The 16,441-nt window shown below is 40.0% G+C and overlaps 1 protein-coding gene across 7 annotated transcripts in view; it reads right to left on the bottom strand.

Moving 5' to 3' along the window:
• Window positions 1-8,234: 8,234 nt before the first annotated feature.
• MIGA1 (mitoguardin 1) overlaps window positions 8,235-16,441 on the bottom strand; it is a 60,462-nt gene continuing 52,255 nt past the window's right edge. For 3 of the 7 annotated variants that reach the window (XM_044432325.1, XM_044432323.1, XM_044432324.1), the window contains 4 exons: window positions 15,868-16,002; window positions 10,824-10,877; window positions 9,710-9,826; window positions 8,235-9,356 (listed from right to left, as the gene is read on the bottom strand). In XM_044432325.1, coding sequence (XP_044288260.1) covers window positions 9,138-9,356; window positions 9,710-9,826; window positions 10,824-10,877; window positions 15,868-16,002 — 525 coding nt within the window. In that variant the 3' untranslated portion in view covers window positions 8,235-9,137. The other 4 variants (XM_044432327.1, XR_006414938.1, XM_044432328.1 and 1 more) reach the window with 4 other exon arrangements.

Here is a 16,441-nt window from a genome sequence, read left to right as displayed (position 1 = left end):
AACCCATCCCTTGCCAGAAGTCCATTGGCAAGAAACCGGGTGCCGTGGTCGAGGAGTCTGAAGCATTTCTTCTGGCACCACACCAAGCCAGTCATTCACCTCTGAGACCCTGCCTGGCCCAAATCCCCGGACTGGTAAGATAGAGGAAAAGGCCACTTTGGCTTTTGGGTCCCTGAGTTTCTTTCCCAAGGCCTCGAAGTCCCTGGTGATCCTGCCCATGTCCTGCCTGGCTATGTCATTCGTCCCCACATGGATCACCAGAAGTGCCCAAACTGCAACCCAAAACTCATTTATTGCAAAGTGCCAACACAACAATAAAACATGAAAACTGAGGTTATAGTTTAGAAAAACTCTTCACAGCGAGTCCAAGCAAATATATATATATATAACCTTGGCAGTGCACTGACCAGCCATGCAAAAGCTCGGACGAGTCACAGCTAATGAGTTGTGGCTCGTGGTGTCATCACCTGGTGCCGCTACTCCTTTCCGAGAATGTGCATGGCCCCAATGTACACTGTTGTCCGATGCTCAGCTGCTGGGGTGATGCTGGGGCAACTTGGCTCGTGTGCCAACAGAGAGGGCTCTGCGTGTCCGCTGTGGCAGTCGTGCCATAAGTTCGCCACCACTGGTATAGGGAAAGTATTACTTCTCATGATTCGGAAGTAACACTTCTGTTAATGTATCCCAAAATAGAGCTTGCCCTTTTTGCAGCTTGCTCATATTTCACCTGTTGTCTACAATAACTCCCAAGGTATTTTTCTCTTTCAGTTCTGTTGAGCCACATATTCCCTGATTTGTATTGATGCATTTGGTTTCTTTTTCCTAGGTGGAGAGCTTGGCAGTTGTCCCTACTGAATTTCACTTTATTGCTTTCAGTTCAGTGTTCAACCTTATCAAGATTGCCCTGGGTCTCCATTCTTTCTAGCATCTTCTCTATTCCACCAAGTGTTATATCATTTGCAAATCTGATTATCATTTCTTGTACTTCCTCATCTAAAACATTAAAAAAGATGTTGAAGAGCACTGGGCCTAGGACTGAACCCTGTGGCACCCCACTAGTTACCTTTCTCTAGTTTGAGAAGGTGCCTTTGATAAGCTGCCTTTGTGTCTGATCTGGATCCACCTAATAAGTCTTTCTAGCTAGTCCACTTCTTGTTAGTTGGCTTATCAGGATGTAGTGAGGCACCATGTTGAAGGCTTTACTAAAGCAGAGGTGTCCACAGTGTTCCCTCTGTCCATTAGGGAGGTTACGCAGTCAAAAAATGAGATTAAATTAGTCTGACAGGGTTTATTCTTGATAAATCCATGTTTGCTTTTATTAACCACTGCATTTTCTTTGAGGTGCTTGCGGACCGATTTTTAAATAATTTGCTCCAGAATTTTTCCAGGGATGTCAGACTAACTGGTCTGTAGTTCCTTTCTTGAAGATGGGTATGCTAGCCCTTCTCCAGTATCTGGCACTTCTCCTGTCCATGTCCTTTTCCAGATCAGCTCTAAGGTTTTTCTGACGTCACAAAGGCTTCTTCTGTTGTCTTCTATCTCTTTTCCTTGATGGAATTGTATTTCCCTTTTGAAAAATTCCCACCCCTCTTGAATTCCTTTTCTCGTTGGAGTCACTTGCCATGGGACTTAAACTTATCATTGTTCTGAGTTCATTAAAATATGTTTTCTTGAATTCCAAAGTACCTGTTTGGCTACATTTGGCTTTTGCTTCCTTTAGAATCAAGAATTCAATTATGTCATAGTCACTTTCCCCCAGAGTTCCTGTAGCTGCCACTTTGTCCACTAGGTCCTCCCTGTCAGTATCAAGTCAAGGATAGCCATTCCGCTAGTTCCTTCCTCCACTTGCTGTAGGAAGACAGTATCAGCAACACATGTTAGGAATCTCTTGAAGGGGCTGTGCTTGGCAAGGGAATTGAGGTCCCTCATAATGATGACATTATGCGTTCTTGAAACACTGCCATGAAAAGAAATACTTTTTCTTGGTGAAAAAAGAAAAAAAAATCATGCTACTATCGCTGTCACACCTCAAACTGCAAAAGTGCATGACAAATGTTTTGCTACAATGGAAAAAGCATTAAATTTGTGGGTGGAAGATATGAACAGAAAGCATGTTCTAATTGATGATGACATGTCGCATCAGAAAGCATTGAGCCTATAGGAAGAGCCTATATGAAGACTTTAGCAAAGGATCCTCTAAAATGGGTGACACCAAGCTATTTATTACAAGTAGGGCATTGTTACACAGGCTTGTTGCAAAGAACAGCATATAAATTAATTTTTTAAAAAAATACACAGATTTGGAATAGTTTTGGACTTAAAAATATAGAAATCACTGGAGAGGCTGCATCTGCCAATGAGGAAGTTGCTGCCACATTTCTGGCAGAGTTGATTAAGGAGGGAAAGGACATCATCCAAAGCAAATCTACAATTGTGATGAAACCAGGCTGTTCCGGAAGATGCCCAACAGAACCTACATTCGTAAAAGTGCAAAGTAGGTATTGGGGCATAAAGCATGGAAGGCCAGATTAACTTTCACACTATGTGACAATGCTGCAGGTCATGTGATAAAGTAAGGTACAGTGCACAGAACGAAGAACCCATGCACTTTCAAAACAAAACAATTATCTGCCCTTGTTTCGGCAACATAACCAGAAAGCTTGTGTGACAGCCATCTTGTTTATGGAATGGCTCCACCAGTGTTTCATACCAGAAGTGAAAAATTATTTCAAACAATAATGGTTGCCATTTAAAGTCCTTAGACAATTCACCTGACCATTCTGAATCCCTCTGCTATGAAGATGAAAATGTTGAGGTTGTTTTTACATCCAGATACAACCTCAGTGTTTTAGCCCCTTGACTAGAAGTATCATTTGGTGTCTCAAGGCGACATGCACCCTCGGAGTATTTGATTAGCAACTGATGCAGACCCTAATCTTGACATAATACAGTGCTGAAAATCATTCACTATTGCTGATACAATAACAGTTATCAAAGCTGCAATTTTGATTAAAATGAGGGTCCATAAATGCCTGCTGGAAGGATTTATGGAGTGAAGTCATGATTGATCTTAAAAGCTTCCTGGGGATTGATGGAGACATTAGGAAAATAATTGATGCAGCAAGACAAGTTGGTGGAGAAGGATTTGTCAATATGTTTGATGAAGAAGTGACAGAATATATTAAAGACCATCAATAAGTTTTAACAAATGGAGAACTGGAAGAACTTATTAAGTCATCCACAGTGGAAGAAAAAAATGAAGAACCACCAGCAATGTGGACATTACAGAAATTTGCTAAAGTGTTTCAAATTGCACATACTTTCGAAGGACAAACTTATGAACACAGCATTAAAGTAAGTAAAAAGTAAAGTCACCCGTAAGATCACCAGAGCATTACAACCTCTGTGGCAACATTTTAATGACTTAAAAAAAAAAAAAGTTTCTGCAAAAAACCATTCAACTAGCAAGGATACCCAACCATCGACATCATCTGTTCATGAAATTCAACCATCAATATCATTATTGCTCAATGAACCAGAATCACCTGAAGCAAATGTTCCTTCTGATGTATCATCAGAAGTTCAGTAGTAGCCTAATACTATATCACAGCACCTACTTTTATAATTGTTCTATTTTATTATTAGCTACTGTTGTTAATGTCTTATTGTGGCTAATTTATAAATTAAACTTTATCATAGGTATGTACATCATGTACAATATATAGTGTTTACTACTATCAGCAGTTTGAGACAATAGATGGGAGGCTTGGAAACTATCCCCTGTGGATATGGGGGTCCTTCTGTACATGCTTTTTCACTATGCAGAGGTGTGAAAATTGGACAGTGAAGAGAGCTGAGAGGAAGAAAATGGATGTGTTCAAACCATGGTGCTAGAGGAAAGAATTGTTAATACCCTAACAGAAAGACAAACAAGGGGGTCTAGATCAAATCAAGCTGCAACTTTCCTTGGAAGTAAAAGGGATAACACAGCCTGCCATTCTTTAGGCACCTCATGAGAAGGCAAGACTCACTGGAGAAGACAAGCATGCTAGGGAAAGTCAAAGGCAAGAGGAAGACCTGCTATGAGATGACTCAGTTTCATAAAGGAAGCCACAGCCTTGAGTTTACAAGAGCTGAGCAGCACTTACAAGGACAGGACATTTTGAACGGCATTCTTTCATAGGGTTTCTACAATATGTTTTTTTAGACATTTTTAAATTGGATTTAAAAGATGGCTTTTGGAATGCCCATTGCTGTTCTTGTTCTTATATATGGCTCTCATAATACACTGCAAATATTTTTATTGTTTTAAGTTGCAAAGTTCAGCTAGTTCTTATCATGAAAAATAAAATAAAAACAAGCCATGGTGAGTTGGTTGCTCACTAACCCACATTACTCCCAAAGAAGATCAGGCGTTCTGCAAATTGCTGTGGCTGGTTCCTCCATAGTCCTCTGATGTGTTCCTGGCATGCATCTCACGGGCTTTTGCAGCACAGACTCAGTGGCCTACTTCACTAATGAGCATAAATACAAGTACACACATTAATGACATAGAGGGTTTTTTGTAGTTTTTTTTTTTAACCTCAGAGGAGATAGATATATAATGTAACAGATGGTTTTTTTTTTTTTTTTTTACTTTTAGGATATTTGCACAAATTTGCTAAGGCTCAGTAATTACTGCAAATTTGTGCAAATCTCTCCAAAGTTGAAAAGAAAAGCAGATGCGTGCAAATCTCCTTAAAGGTTTGGAAAAATGTGTTGCTGTCTAGGGAAGGGACAGACGACAAGAGAAGGCGAGGTGACACTAGTTAGATCACAAAGAGTGATTTTTCTTTTATATTTTTTATTTATTTTATATTGTTAATTTTAATTTTATATTGTTATTTTTGTATTTTATTGTATTTTATTGTGTTTGTAAGCCACCCCAAGGCTTCGGCAAGGGGCGGCATAGAAATGTTCTAATAATAATAATAATAATAATAATGATGATGATGATGATGATGATGATGTTATTCCCAGATGGTTCTGTAGACCTTTCCAACAAGTCCTGCATAAGCTACTCTGCTTAGTTCACATAGCATGGTACGTCCCTCTGAAAACTACCCTGAACAACTCAACAACAAGCCATGGGTCCTCAGGGTGGCTTGTGTGTGGTTTCCTGAAGACAGAGAGGATATTGTGCCAGGTCAGACATCACGACAAGCAACTCAGAAACAAACAAACATGGGTGACAACCTACCATGGGTTGTCCTATTTATCCAAACCAGGTCATTGTGTGGAAAAAAGGGAAAATATGAGTACATTAACAGATAAAACTTAATATACTGGTATGTGTGTGTGAGAAAGCAAGAAAGAACACAAACGAACCCATGTGAGCACTGCACTATTGCCTTTCTGAAGCACAGGGAGCATTAGTGCTAGAACAGCAAGGCTGCTCTGCTGGGCTCACAAGATGCAGTACAAAGAATAGTTAGCTATGTCAGTATCGTCTCCCCTCCATCAAAAGGACTGTTGCAGGCATAGCCTGTTGCAGGTATTCTTCTGGAAGAACTTGAACAACAGCATCAGAGACTGTGGCTGGTCAGCCAGTACAGGAGGGAAACAGAAAATGTCCTTTTGTGATCAATCAATGTCAGTTGCAGAGCACAGGGTTTTGTCCATATCTTACACTTCGCCATCACACAGCTGTTCTGTTTATAAAAAGTGTATTTGCAAAACCATATCCTAGGGCAGTCTTCTTTAGCCTTCTGCACACTGGATGTTTTGGACTACAGCTCCCATGACTCTAAGCCATATGGACTGAGAATGATGGGAGCTAAAATAGAAAATATCTGGAAGGCACCAAGTTTAGGAAGGCTGCCCTAGGGATGTCCAGGACATCTGAATATTTACACAAATTAGGTGGGATAGTTTCAAATATATAAGTCAATCTTCTTTATAACACGCATACAAAAAGACAACTCAGGTTGTTCTTAGAGTGCCCATCTAAATTTAATCGCATTTAAAAAAGTCAGACACCAAAAGAAAAAAGATAACTTTTAAATGCTGAAAACAACATCTATTTGATTTTGTTGATGACATACACTTTTGTTAAAATATATTTTAAAATGCTACATTTGAACAAATCTAGATTCTAGCTTACTCAAAGCCAGAATAAAGTTTAAAAGCTCTTTAAAGATGGGGGAGAATGGGTTATTAAACTAAATTGAAACTATTATTTAAGACTTACAAGACTCTGATCTCACACTATATGACTGATGTAAAACATCCATGAAGAGTACTTTACATAAAATTATATTAATTAGCACTTAAATTATGTAATCCTTAAAGTATCCCATTGATGGCCAAACAATGAATTCATTGATTCATTTCACTACAGTAGAAATGATTGCTACACACGGAAAATGTCAAGGCAACATTAAATGATTTGTCATTTACTTTGCACATGTTACTTTCTTGCACATGTCACTTAAAACAACAAAAATGGTACATAATTTGGCAAACATATGGCCAGGTAGAGCTTTTCAGACTTTGTACTAAGTAATTATTAAATCAAACCAAAGAGATAAACTATTTACTATACCATTAATCTTTGCATCTCTTTTAGTCACAGATAGTATCTGAGGCAAAGGTATATGACTTCCACAGATAAGTGTGGAATGCAACTGTATGGAGGTTTTGACAGAAAAGGGGCCTGCAGTTCCCACTACACCCCAACCAGTCTGACTGGGGAATGTTGGGAGTTATAGGCCTTTTGACTTTTCAAACTTGAACAGGATTGTGTATTTAACCACTGAAAAGATGGTGGGACATAGTATTTATTTATTTAACACTTTTGTATGCCGTCCTTCACTATCACGTCTCAGGATGGCTTACATGATTAAAAACAAAATCATAAAACAATCCAACAATACAATAAAATTATCACACCTGAAACAAATAAATCCAATCAAAACCAAATAAAGTGACTGTAAATGGTAAAAATACTATTTTTAAAATAGTGATTAAATAAAAAGGTTTTAACCTGGCACTGAAAAGAATATAGGCTCAGCACCAGGCAAACCTCACTGGTGAGCCTATTACATAATCTGGGCACCACCACAGATAAGGCCCTGTTTTGAGTAGATGTCCTTTTTACCTCCTTTGCGGGGGGGAGCAGGGCCTCTCCCACTGATCTTAAGGTGTGTGATATATCGAAGGAGACGTTCCTTCAGGTATCCTGGTCCCAAGCTATTTAGGGCTTTAAAGGTTAAAACCAGCACCTTGAATTGGGCCCGGACTTCAACTGGAAGCCAGTGGAGCTGGTAGAGGACCGGTGTTATATGAGGATAATGACCGGTCCCCCTCAGCAGTCTGGTTGCTCTATTTTGTACCAGCTGAAGTATCTGGACCATTTTCGAGGGCAGCCCCATGTAGAGTGTGTTGCAGTAATCCAACTGGGAGGTTACCAGAGCATGAATCACTGTTGCTAGACAGTGCTCGTCCAGGTAAGGACACAGCTGATGGACCAGCTGAAGCTGTAGGAAAACACTCCTTGCCACCACCACCACCTGGGTTTCCAGTGACAGCTCCGGGTCAAGAAGTACTCCCAAGCTACAGACCCTGTCCTTTACAGGCAATGCTACCCTGTCCAGGACAAGTTCAAAATCACTTACCTGAAACCTCAATCCGCCCACCAACAGGACTTCCGTCTTATCTGGATTTAGGCTCAGTTTATTGGCCCTCATCCAGCCCATTACCCTGGCCAGGCACTGGTTCAGTACAGCCACCACCTCACCTGGAGTAGATGTAAATGAGAGGTAGAGCTGGGTGTCATCAGCATACTGGTGACTCCGCAGCCCAAACCTCCTGATGACCACTCCCAGTGGTTTCATGTAGATATTAAAGAGCATGGGGGACAAAACAGAGCCCTGCGGGACCCCATGGCAATGCTGCCATGGTACAGAGCTATAGTACCCCAGCACCACCTTCTGGAATTGGCCAGCTAGGTAGGAGTGGAACCACTGCCAAGCAGAGCCTCCTACTCCTAAACCAGCCAGCCTATCCAGAAGGATGCCATGGTCAATAGTATCAAAAGCCAATAGTATTGAGAGGTCCAGGAGAAACAATAGGGCCGCACTCCCCCGTCCCTCTCCTAGCACAGGTCATCGTACAGGGCGACCAAGGCAGATTCAGTACCATGATCGGGTCTTAAGCTGGTCTGAAATGGGTCCAGATATTTCATTTCATCCAAGAGTGCTTGGAGTTGTCCCGCCATCACCCACTCTAACACCTTGCCCAGAAATGGAATGTTGACCACCGGTCTAAAGTTGGCAGCCACCTCTGGGTCCAGAGATGCCTTCTTCAGGATAGGCCAGATCACCACCTCCTTCAAGGGGGCAGAATCTGAGCGATTTTTTCCTTAAAGTGCTGGGCAAAGTCGCCACAGCGGGCTGCCGAAGATGAAACCACATTGTTTTCCTAGCCAGAGTGTGTCAGCCCTCGCACTACTCGGAAAAGCTCCACTGGACAGCACTGTGAGGAAGCAATGGAAGCAGAGAACTGCCTCTTTGCCACTCTCACCTCCACAGCATAGGCTCGATAGTGAGCATTTAAGTGTGTTCAGTCAGATTCATCCCGTGATGTCCTCCACCTGCGTTCTAGTTGTCTCCCAGCCCACTTCATCGCCAGCAACTTGTGTATACCATGGTGCCGAGTTGGCTCTGCTAGGCGGGAGAGGATGCTTAGGAGTGATCATGTCGATTGCCCTGGTCATCTCCCTATTCCACGAATTGACCAGGACATCAACAGGAGCACCAGCTTTATCAGTCAGAAAATCCCCCAGAGCCCTCAGGAATCCATCTGGATCCATCCAGCTCCGGGCGCAGATCATCTTAATAGGGCCTGCACCTTTCCGGAAGGAGAGATCATATAGTACACATAAATCCAATGACAGTTGAGTTGCCATGTGTGTGTGTGTGAGTGTGTGTAAAGCAATGATTTCCATATTCTTAAACCACCCTGAGACCATAATTCATATCACTGTAAATTACAAATTTTCAGGTACTTGCTCAGAAAAAAGTCAAAACAATGGCAGCTTTCCTTGAGGCAGAAAAAGGCAAACATTGTGCTCATGTTAGGAACAACAAAAGAGAACCCTACTGTACTTTTGCTTCTAGTACACCACTATCTGTTCGGTGTCCACATCCACTTACACAGCCGCTGACATGCCTTAGTGAGTTAGCACCAAAGTAGGCCAGAAGAAGATCAGTATGTTGAATTAGCAATTGCATAAGGTCTTCAGATAGGCTATCCGTACTTGAATATCGTACCTTTTCAAAGTCAAAAATGTCTTTCAGGAAATAAAGAACCTGATGCTAGTAAAAATAAAGAAAATTCAATTAATTATGGTAACCTGTGGGTTCTAAAGTTATTTCAGAAGAATTTGTTTCTACCTTTACCCAATTATATTTCTATTCCACCTTTTTCCCCCTGCAAGGAACCCAAGGCAGCTTATAAAGTTCTCTTCATCCCCAATCTATTCTCCTAACAACCTTGTGAGGTAGATTAGGCTCAGAGTCAGTGAATGGCCCAGTGGGCTTCATGGCAAAAGTGGGGCAAAGTGGGGCCTAAAACCTGGTTCTCCCAAGTCACAGTCCAATACTCTAGCCATCTCTCATACTAGCTGTTCGTATACAATACACTCACTTGATATAATGAAGTTGCATACCTTGAAAAAGCTGCATAATTTATACAGAGAATTTCTAGGGCCTAGAAATCCCCATGCCAAAACAGGACTGATGTGTTCACAAACAGCATAGAAATGTGCAAAGAAGCCATTAGGAACCTGTAGATATAATTAATACAGAAAAGATAAATTCTCAGGGCATAACTATAATTGCTATATTAAACTAAGGTATTAACATTGCAATCACTATTGCATACGTATCTGGGAGCAAGTCTCATGGAACTCCATAGGGATTGCCTTTAATGGACTGCATTGTAAATAGACATTAGCAACAACAAAGTACTTAATTAAACAGTATATTAAGCAGGTTATTTAACAAGGCAAAATTTCCTTTTAATTGTAGTAAAAACTTCATACATGTTCCAGTCAATTTATGTTACAGACTAGCCTTCCCAAACTTGGTGTCATCTGGATGTTTTGGACTCACACTTGCATTATCTGACTATTGGCCAGAACATTTGGAGGGTATCAAGTCTGGGAAGACTTCCATAGACTAAGTTAATTCTATCTTAATAGGAAGGTACAAACTCCCCTGCTGAAAAATGGCTGGAGGGGAAAGTGAAAACCAACTATTACCAAAGACCCTGTTTCCCCAGTCATTTTTCAGCAGGACAAAGCTTTTCCCTCCTGTGCAAGCAAATGGAGGACTCACTCAATCACTTGCCAAGGCTAAATGCAACTGGAAGCACACCTTGGCCTGGTCTTGGGTGCCCTTGCATTAGAATCCCCTACATTAAAACTTCTTTATGTAGCTGAACCCTGGAGCTGCTCCAAGCACCTTCCCATGGCTAACTCATTATCATGCTGACTAAATACATTAAACTTGTTTGGGAAGATAAAATAATAGCTTCTTTTAGTTCTTCAAAATGGCAGACATCCCACAGAATGTGAATTCCTTGTAGAACAGATTCTTTCTCACCCTGCAGCTCCCCAAATCTGCTCTGGAGATTCAGGGATGTGCAGGGAATGCACTGGAAGAGAGAACAAATGGAAGCCTATTTGAAAGAGTGACAATCCGATCATTCCTAATAAAACATCTAATGTACATAGCATTCAACAGGGGTCACTATCTCTACAAAATTAAAAATCTACTTACCTTCATTTGTTCCTTTTTTTGTTTTAGGACTGACCAGCAACTTGAAGCCACAGCCTAAAGAAGATTTTTTTTTTTTAAGTTTTACTTGCGCAAGAAATATTTCCTGTTCATAAACAACAACCAAAGTATACAATCATCCAAGAGTGTCACCGTACTTTATAAAGTGATAATTACTAGTTTTGTGATATTATGTAACACTGTATTATTAAGTGTTTGTTTAAGTGTTTAAGAAATTGTTGTATTGCTGTTATCACACACACCTTTTCTTCTCTCTTGGTTGCTATTTTATTTATCTATGTATCTGATGTATACCTTGTTCTATCCCAGGTAGAGCAGTTTATAGCATTTTATCTTAAAAGTTAATGGCCTTTTCTTCTATGGGTTCACAAGCTAATCTTATAGCTGCAAAAGTAGTCCACTATACATTTCAGATTCTGGTCTAACCTGTATAAGGGCTTCTATACACTCTTAACATGAACAAACTTTGTGGAAGGATAGCTCTTAATGCACAATAGAGTCATGTTTAGAACTGCTGTCTCTGTATTGATCCACCTGCAAGAGTAGCCTCCAAGTCCCAAGGATGGGACTTTAATAATTATTTATTTAAACCAATAGTCTGCTAAATTGGTCCAAGGGCCCTCTAAGCAGATTACAGTCAAGTAAAAACACATAACAATAACAATAAAAAGAAGCAATTAAAACACAATAAGCAACAGACAATTTAAAAGTCTGTAAAAGTACATAGCTGAGAGCAATTAATTTAAAAGTGTATAGATTAAAACAGACTAGTTAATATTATCCTATCAAAATCAATTATTAAAATACCTAGAATATAAAGTTGCTTTTGCCTGGTGTCATAATGACTTTTACAGCATCCCCCCCAGGAGGCTGCTGACTGCGTGTGAAAAAGCTGTGCTTTTCACCTGATGGAGTTACCAAAATGAGAGGCCATAAGGTGCATCAGGAGTAATATTTTTGTCACATATAATTATCAGATTTGTGTGTGACAATTTTAGTACTAATCAGTGCATCTTTTCCTACACACATGCTCACATACATACAAACATGCTCACACACCTCTGCCTCTACTGAATTTCAGTCTATTTCATGATTTTTCTCTACCAAACTTTTTCCTGAACAAGCACTGAACTTAAAACAAGATAATGAAATAGTTGGCTTATTTGTCAAACCTCTACATTTATGCCTATTAAGAGAAATTTGAAAGATATATATTTAACATTGCATATCAATATGGAACTGGGAAAAAAGGATTTGATAAGGTAGGACTAGCCAGGAAAGAAGAGCAAAGAGAAATTGGTTTCTACTTCCTTAACCAATAAATTTCCACTATGCCACTTTTCATTTTTATCACTGCATCAACAAAACAATAAGGTGGTCTTTTTTCTTTCACAAATGCCTACTATTATTTTGCCTATTAGTGAACTAGTTTCTTTTGTTGTGAAAGACAGAAAGTAGGGTTGAAAGGCCATAAAGGAGAAATGCTAGCTTTTGAATTCCATGGAATGTTTCAGGACCAAATGTAAAGCATAAGACCAAGTCTCTCTCATTCTCTCAAAGATCAGGATTTTAGGGAAAAATGTTAATATGGATTCAAAATTAGCACAAGATGTCCTGGTGCCTGAGGTGGAAGGACACAGGCACACCCCCCATGTCTTTTCTTCCACCAACTTTTTCAAAGCCTTGCTCTGAGGGGTCCTTCCCAAAAATGAGGCACTGTAAGCAACAGGGCCATGAAGCTCACCTCTGATGCCAGAGCACAAGCAACCCCAGCTCATCTTTTGCCAAGGGTAGTGTTGCCCCAAGAGTCTTTGGTAGAGACGGGCTTCAGCCTCTCCCAGCCCCTTTTTGATGGGGTGATTCCTCCCCTGTGCAAGTTAATGCAGAAATCTTCCCATTTACTCTCAGAGGAAGAAAATTGCTCACCTGATGCAGTGGTTTCCAGTGTCACTGTGTTTATAAGTCCTGGCTGAGACACCTTACGGGCACAGTGACACCGGAAACCCCTGCATTCAATTTCTGTGTGTAACTGAACAGCTTCCTGAACAGCTTTATTGCCACCATGGAAATAAAACAGCTGATACAGCTTCATAGAGCCCAAGTGCCCAATGCTTTGCTCTGTAGGGTCAGTGCTCTTAGTGATTAAGAGCACCAGACTAGAACTCAGGAGATCTGGGCTCTAGTCCCCACTTGGCCATGGAGCCAACTGGGTGACTTTGGGCCAGTCAAAGACACTCAGCCCGGCCTACCTCACAGGGTGGTTGTTGTAGGGATAAGATTGAGAGCAGGAGGAGGAGAATGATGCAAGCTGCTTTGAGTTTGTTATAAGAAAAAAATGGGATATAAATCTAATCAATAAATATAAAAGCAAGCACCCACAGGAATGGTCTCCTCACTGACTTTTTTAGCTTTGGTGATGACAGGGAGGTCTATGCAATCTACTGCCTAAGATGGGAGATTACCCCCACCTCATGGAAAAGCCAGCTGTGTCAGAATTTCATATGTAGTTTGCAAATAACCATTCCCCGTCTACTTTACAAAGCCTGTTCAACTTTAAAATGTTAATTCTTTTAAATCAATATTAACTATTCCAATAACAGCCATCCAGCTATGGTATACTGCTTTTTGACATCTTGGGATACTTTGCCAGTGCCTTCTGAATTATATGGTTTTTCTATCACATTACATGGCAGTCAGTGTGATATTCTATAATTCTACAGAGAATTTCAAAAGGAAACTGGACAGTCATCTGAGTGGGATGGTGTAAATGGGGTCCTGTAACAGCAGTGCGTTGGACCCAATGGTCTTCTTGGCCCCTTTCAACTCTACTATTCCATGATAACAGAAATGTTCTGGTTTCCATGTTTTAACAGTATTCAAGCTTAATTTCATGCCAATGTCGCCAGCACATTCTTAAATGCCAACTAATGCTTTAAAACAGAACTATTTGTAGCTATAAAAATGAAGAAAACCACATAGTTTTGTTTTGATCACCACATAGTTTTATTTTTTTAGAAGATCTAAAAAAAAAGACCTTCTATGCTAAGAAAAAAATACTTTAAATAGTTTTTGATACAGCTAAGCAGTTTTGTCCTAATAAGGACTGGAAGAATACAATGTACAGATGGCAAACCTAGACTTTTGTCTCCCACAGGGCATAGCAGAATTTGAATGGAATGTAATCCTTTCATAGCAGAAGGTAAATGCTACTGCCAAAAGCCATTTAGATACATATAAAATTTATAATCAAGGCAAGCTGGGGGAATCCCCAAATGGTTTGCGATCTTGCACAACTCAAGGACCATGTTCTGAGTATAACTTTTTCAAGAAAGCCCAAATATCCATTATTTGTTGCTCTGTATCACATCTTTGTTGGAAAATCTAAGTGCCACCCAAACTGATCAAAAGAATAGGGAGAGGAAAACATCAGCAGCAGTGCCTCTGCATTACTTCTCCTTTTAATGAGTTCAGCAATACACGGTGAGGACTGAAGCTGTTTTTCCAGCTTAAAGTGGCAACCAACCACCATACTCAATTCATAGAGTGTGAATGGAGGAGCAAAATAAGAACGACACAGACAAAGCAGGGTGAAGGATACAAAGGAGTGTGAAGAATTCAATAGAATGTACTGAAATACAGGGTGCCAAGACCTGTGGAGAAACTGGATGGAAGAGATAACAGATAGGAATGTGCAACAGTTGGGTCTGCGGGGAAGCCCGAAGGATAAATTAATGAGTAAGGTGCAGGCTTGGGACAGACATAGACTTGCTTTGTACATAACAGTAATTCATGAAATATTCAGCTCAAGAATTGCCCTGGTACAGTAGGAGTAAGTGGACACATTGCCTCCCATATGTTCATCTCTTCCAATGTACACAGCATAATCCTTTGGCTCTCCTAACCATGTCAGGAGGTCCTAGAATTGTGCCCTAAAAGGCTCAGAAACTGAGCAACAAAACCTACAAAATAATCTGTAAGAAAGGGAAGCAGTTTGAATGCATTGCCCAAGATCATGCCAAAGGGGGCTTGCTCAGAGTTGTTTTTGTAACAGCCATGGAAAACTATTTCCACATTGTTTTCTTTTTTTCATCTGGAATTTATTGGGCCAGAGTATATTGCGAAAGCAGTGTAAATTCTAAGGTTCTTGGATGAAAGAGCACCTACTTGGGATCTCTTGCTGCAAAATAATTATGCCTTTATTAAGAGAATGTGAGTACATGCCAGTGTTTTGTAAATTTGGTGAACTACGGGGGTTCTAGTTACTAGAAAAGGTAGACCATGTAAGACCTCAATTAGACTAGACTAGTGCTAGGCCACATGTAAGGATGACCAAATTCAACTTAGCAGTTACAACAGGATACAATTAGGATGTAACTTCTCAAAAGTCCAAATAAATCTGTGTAGTTGAAATGATCTACTACTAATGCATTAATTAGTTTAAACTGTGAAATGAAACAGCAGAAAACTAGTAGGTGTAACTATCTGCATTCTCTCAACACTGATGATAGTGGGTGTCCTTTAAAGTCAACTAAAATAATTTTAAATAAAAATGATATAAACAAATAGGATCATCTCAAACTTAGTAAAACTGGTGTCCTTGAATGCATTCATGGCTGCACAAGCCTTGCTTTTCATTGCCAACCAAGATCAATACACAGTTCTGCACAGAAAGTAGCTTCCCAGAACTACTGTACAGACTATCATGTGAAATATGGGCATGTGTGGGGAATAAGACTGGTCAGAATTTCTTGCATATATATTCTTTTAATTGTGGATAAAATGATGAATACACTGCTAGTCATGCATACCTTACCTTCTATTATTTGCAATGCCAGGTGCTATGGCGTGATGCAAATTTGTTTATTTCTACACAGATTACTCATCTAAATGTCTAGACAAGTAAAATTAACTGAAAATAACTTTTTATCCATAAAGCAACTACTTCCACATTTAAACATTTACTTATTTACCTATTCTATTATTTTATAACCAGCATATGAAAACATGAAACAAAATAAACACTTACAGTTTCTTTGAAGGAGGAATTCAACCAGTGGTTGTTAACCACATTCTGTATAGACAAGGGTGGATTCTCTAAATCTTCAAAAGAATCCATTAATATGAAGTCCAGAACTACATCATAGAAATTTAGATGATTCACCTGTGTTAGGATCAAATTTTTTGAAATATTACTGAACAGTTTAAAAAGTATAAGTTTAACCTCAGTTAAAACTAATGTTCACTGATCATAGACAATGCTTTAAATAGGTCATAGACAATGTATTAAATAATTTCATTAAGACCATGATCATACTCAACATGTTCTGGGAATCCTATACCATGCTGGGCTCCTATAAGAGTGCAGAACAGATGCAATATTCACCTCTCTGCCCTATTTTATAGTATTTTCTTCTAGGTGGGCCTGTCTAGTAAGCCCTTATTGCTTGGATGCAGGGGCACCAGACACTAGATCTGTCAGATCCATGGTCCCACTCATCTCCACTGACACCTCCCCATTCCTTTTCCCAAGGTTGCAGCCAGCTCTGTGTGCAGCCAGAGGAGATCTGCAGCTGCCTGGGCTGCAGGACTGTACTTTAAGT

This window comes from Varanus komodoensis, unplaced genomic scaffold (genome assembly GCF_004798865.1).
Source record: "Varanus komodoensis strain SLA01 unplaced genomic scaffold, ASM479886v1 scaffold24, whole genome shotgun sequence".
Taxonomy (NCBI): Eukaryota; Metazoa; Chordata; class Lepidosauria; order Squamata; family Varanidae; genus Varanus; species Varanus komodoensis.
The sequence above is the reverse complement of the archived record's forward strand: the minus strand, read 5'-3'. Positions and strand labels throughout refer to the sequence as shown.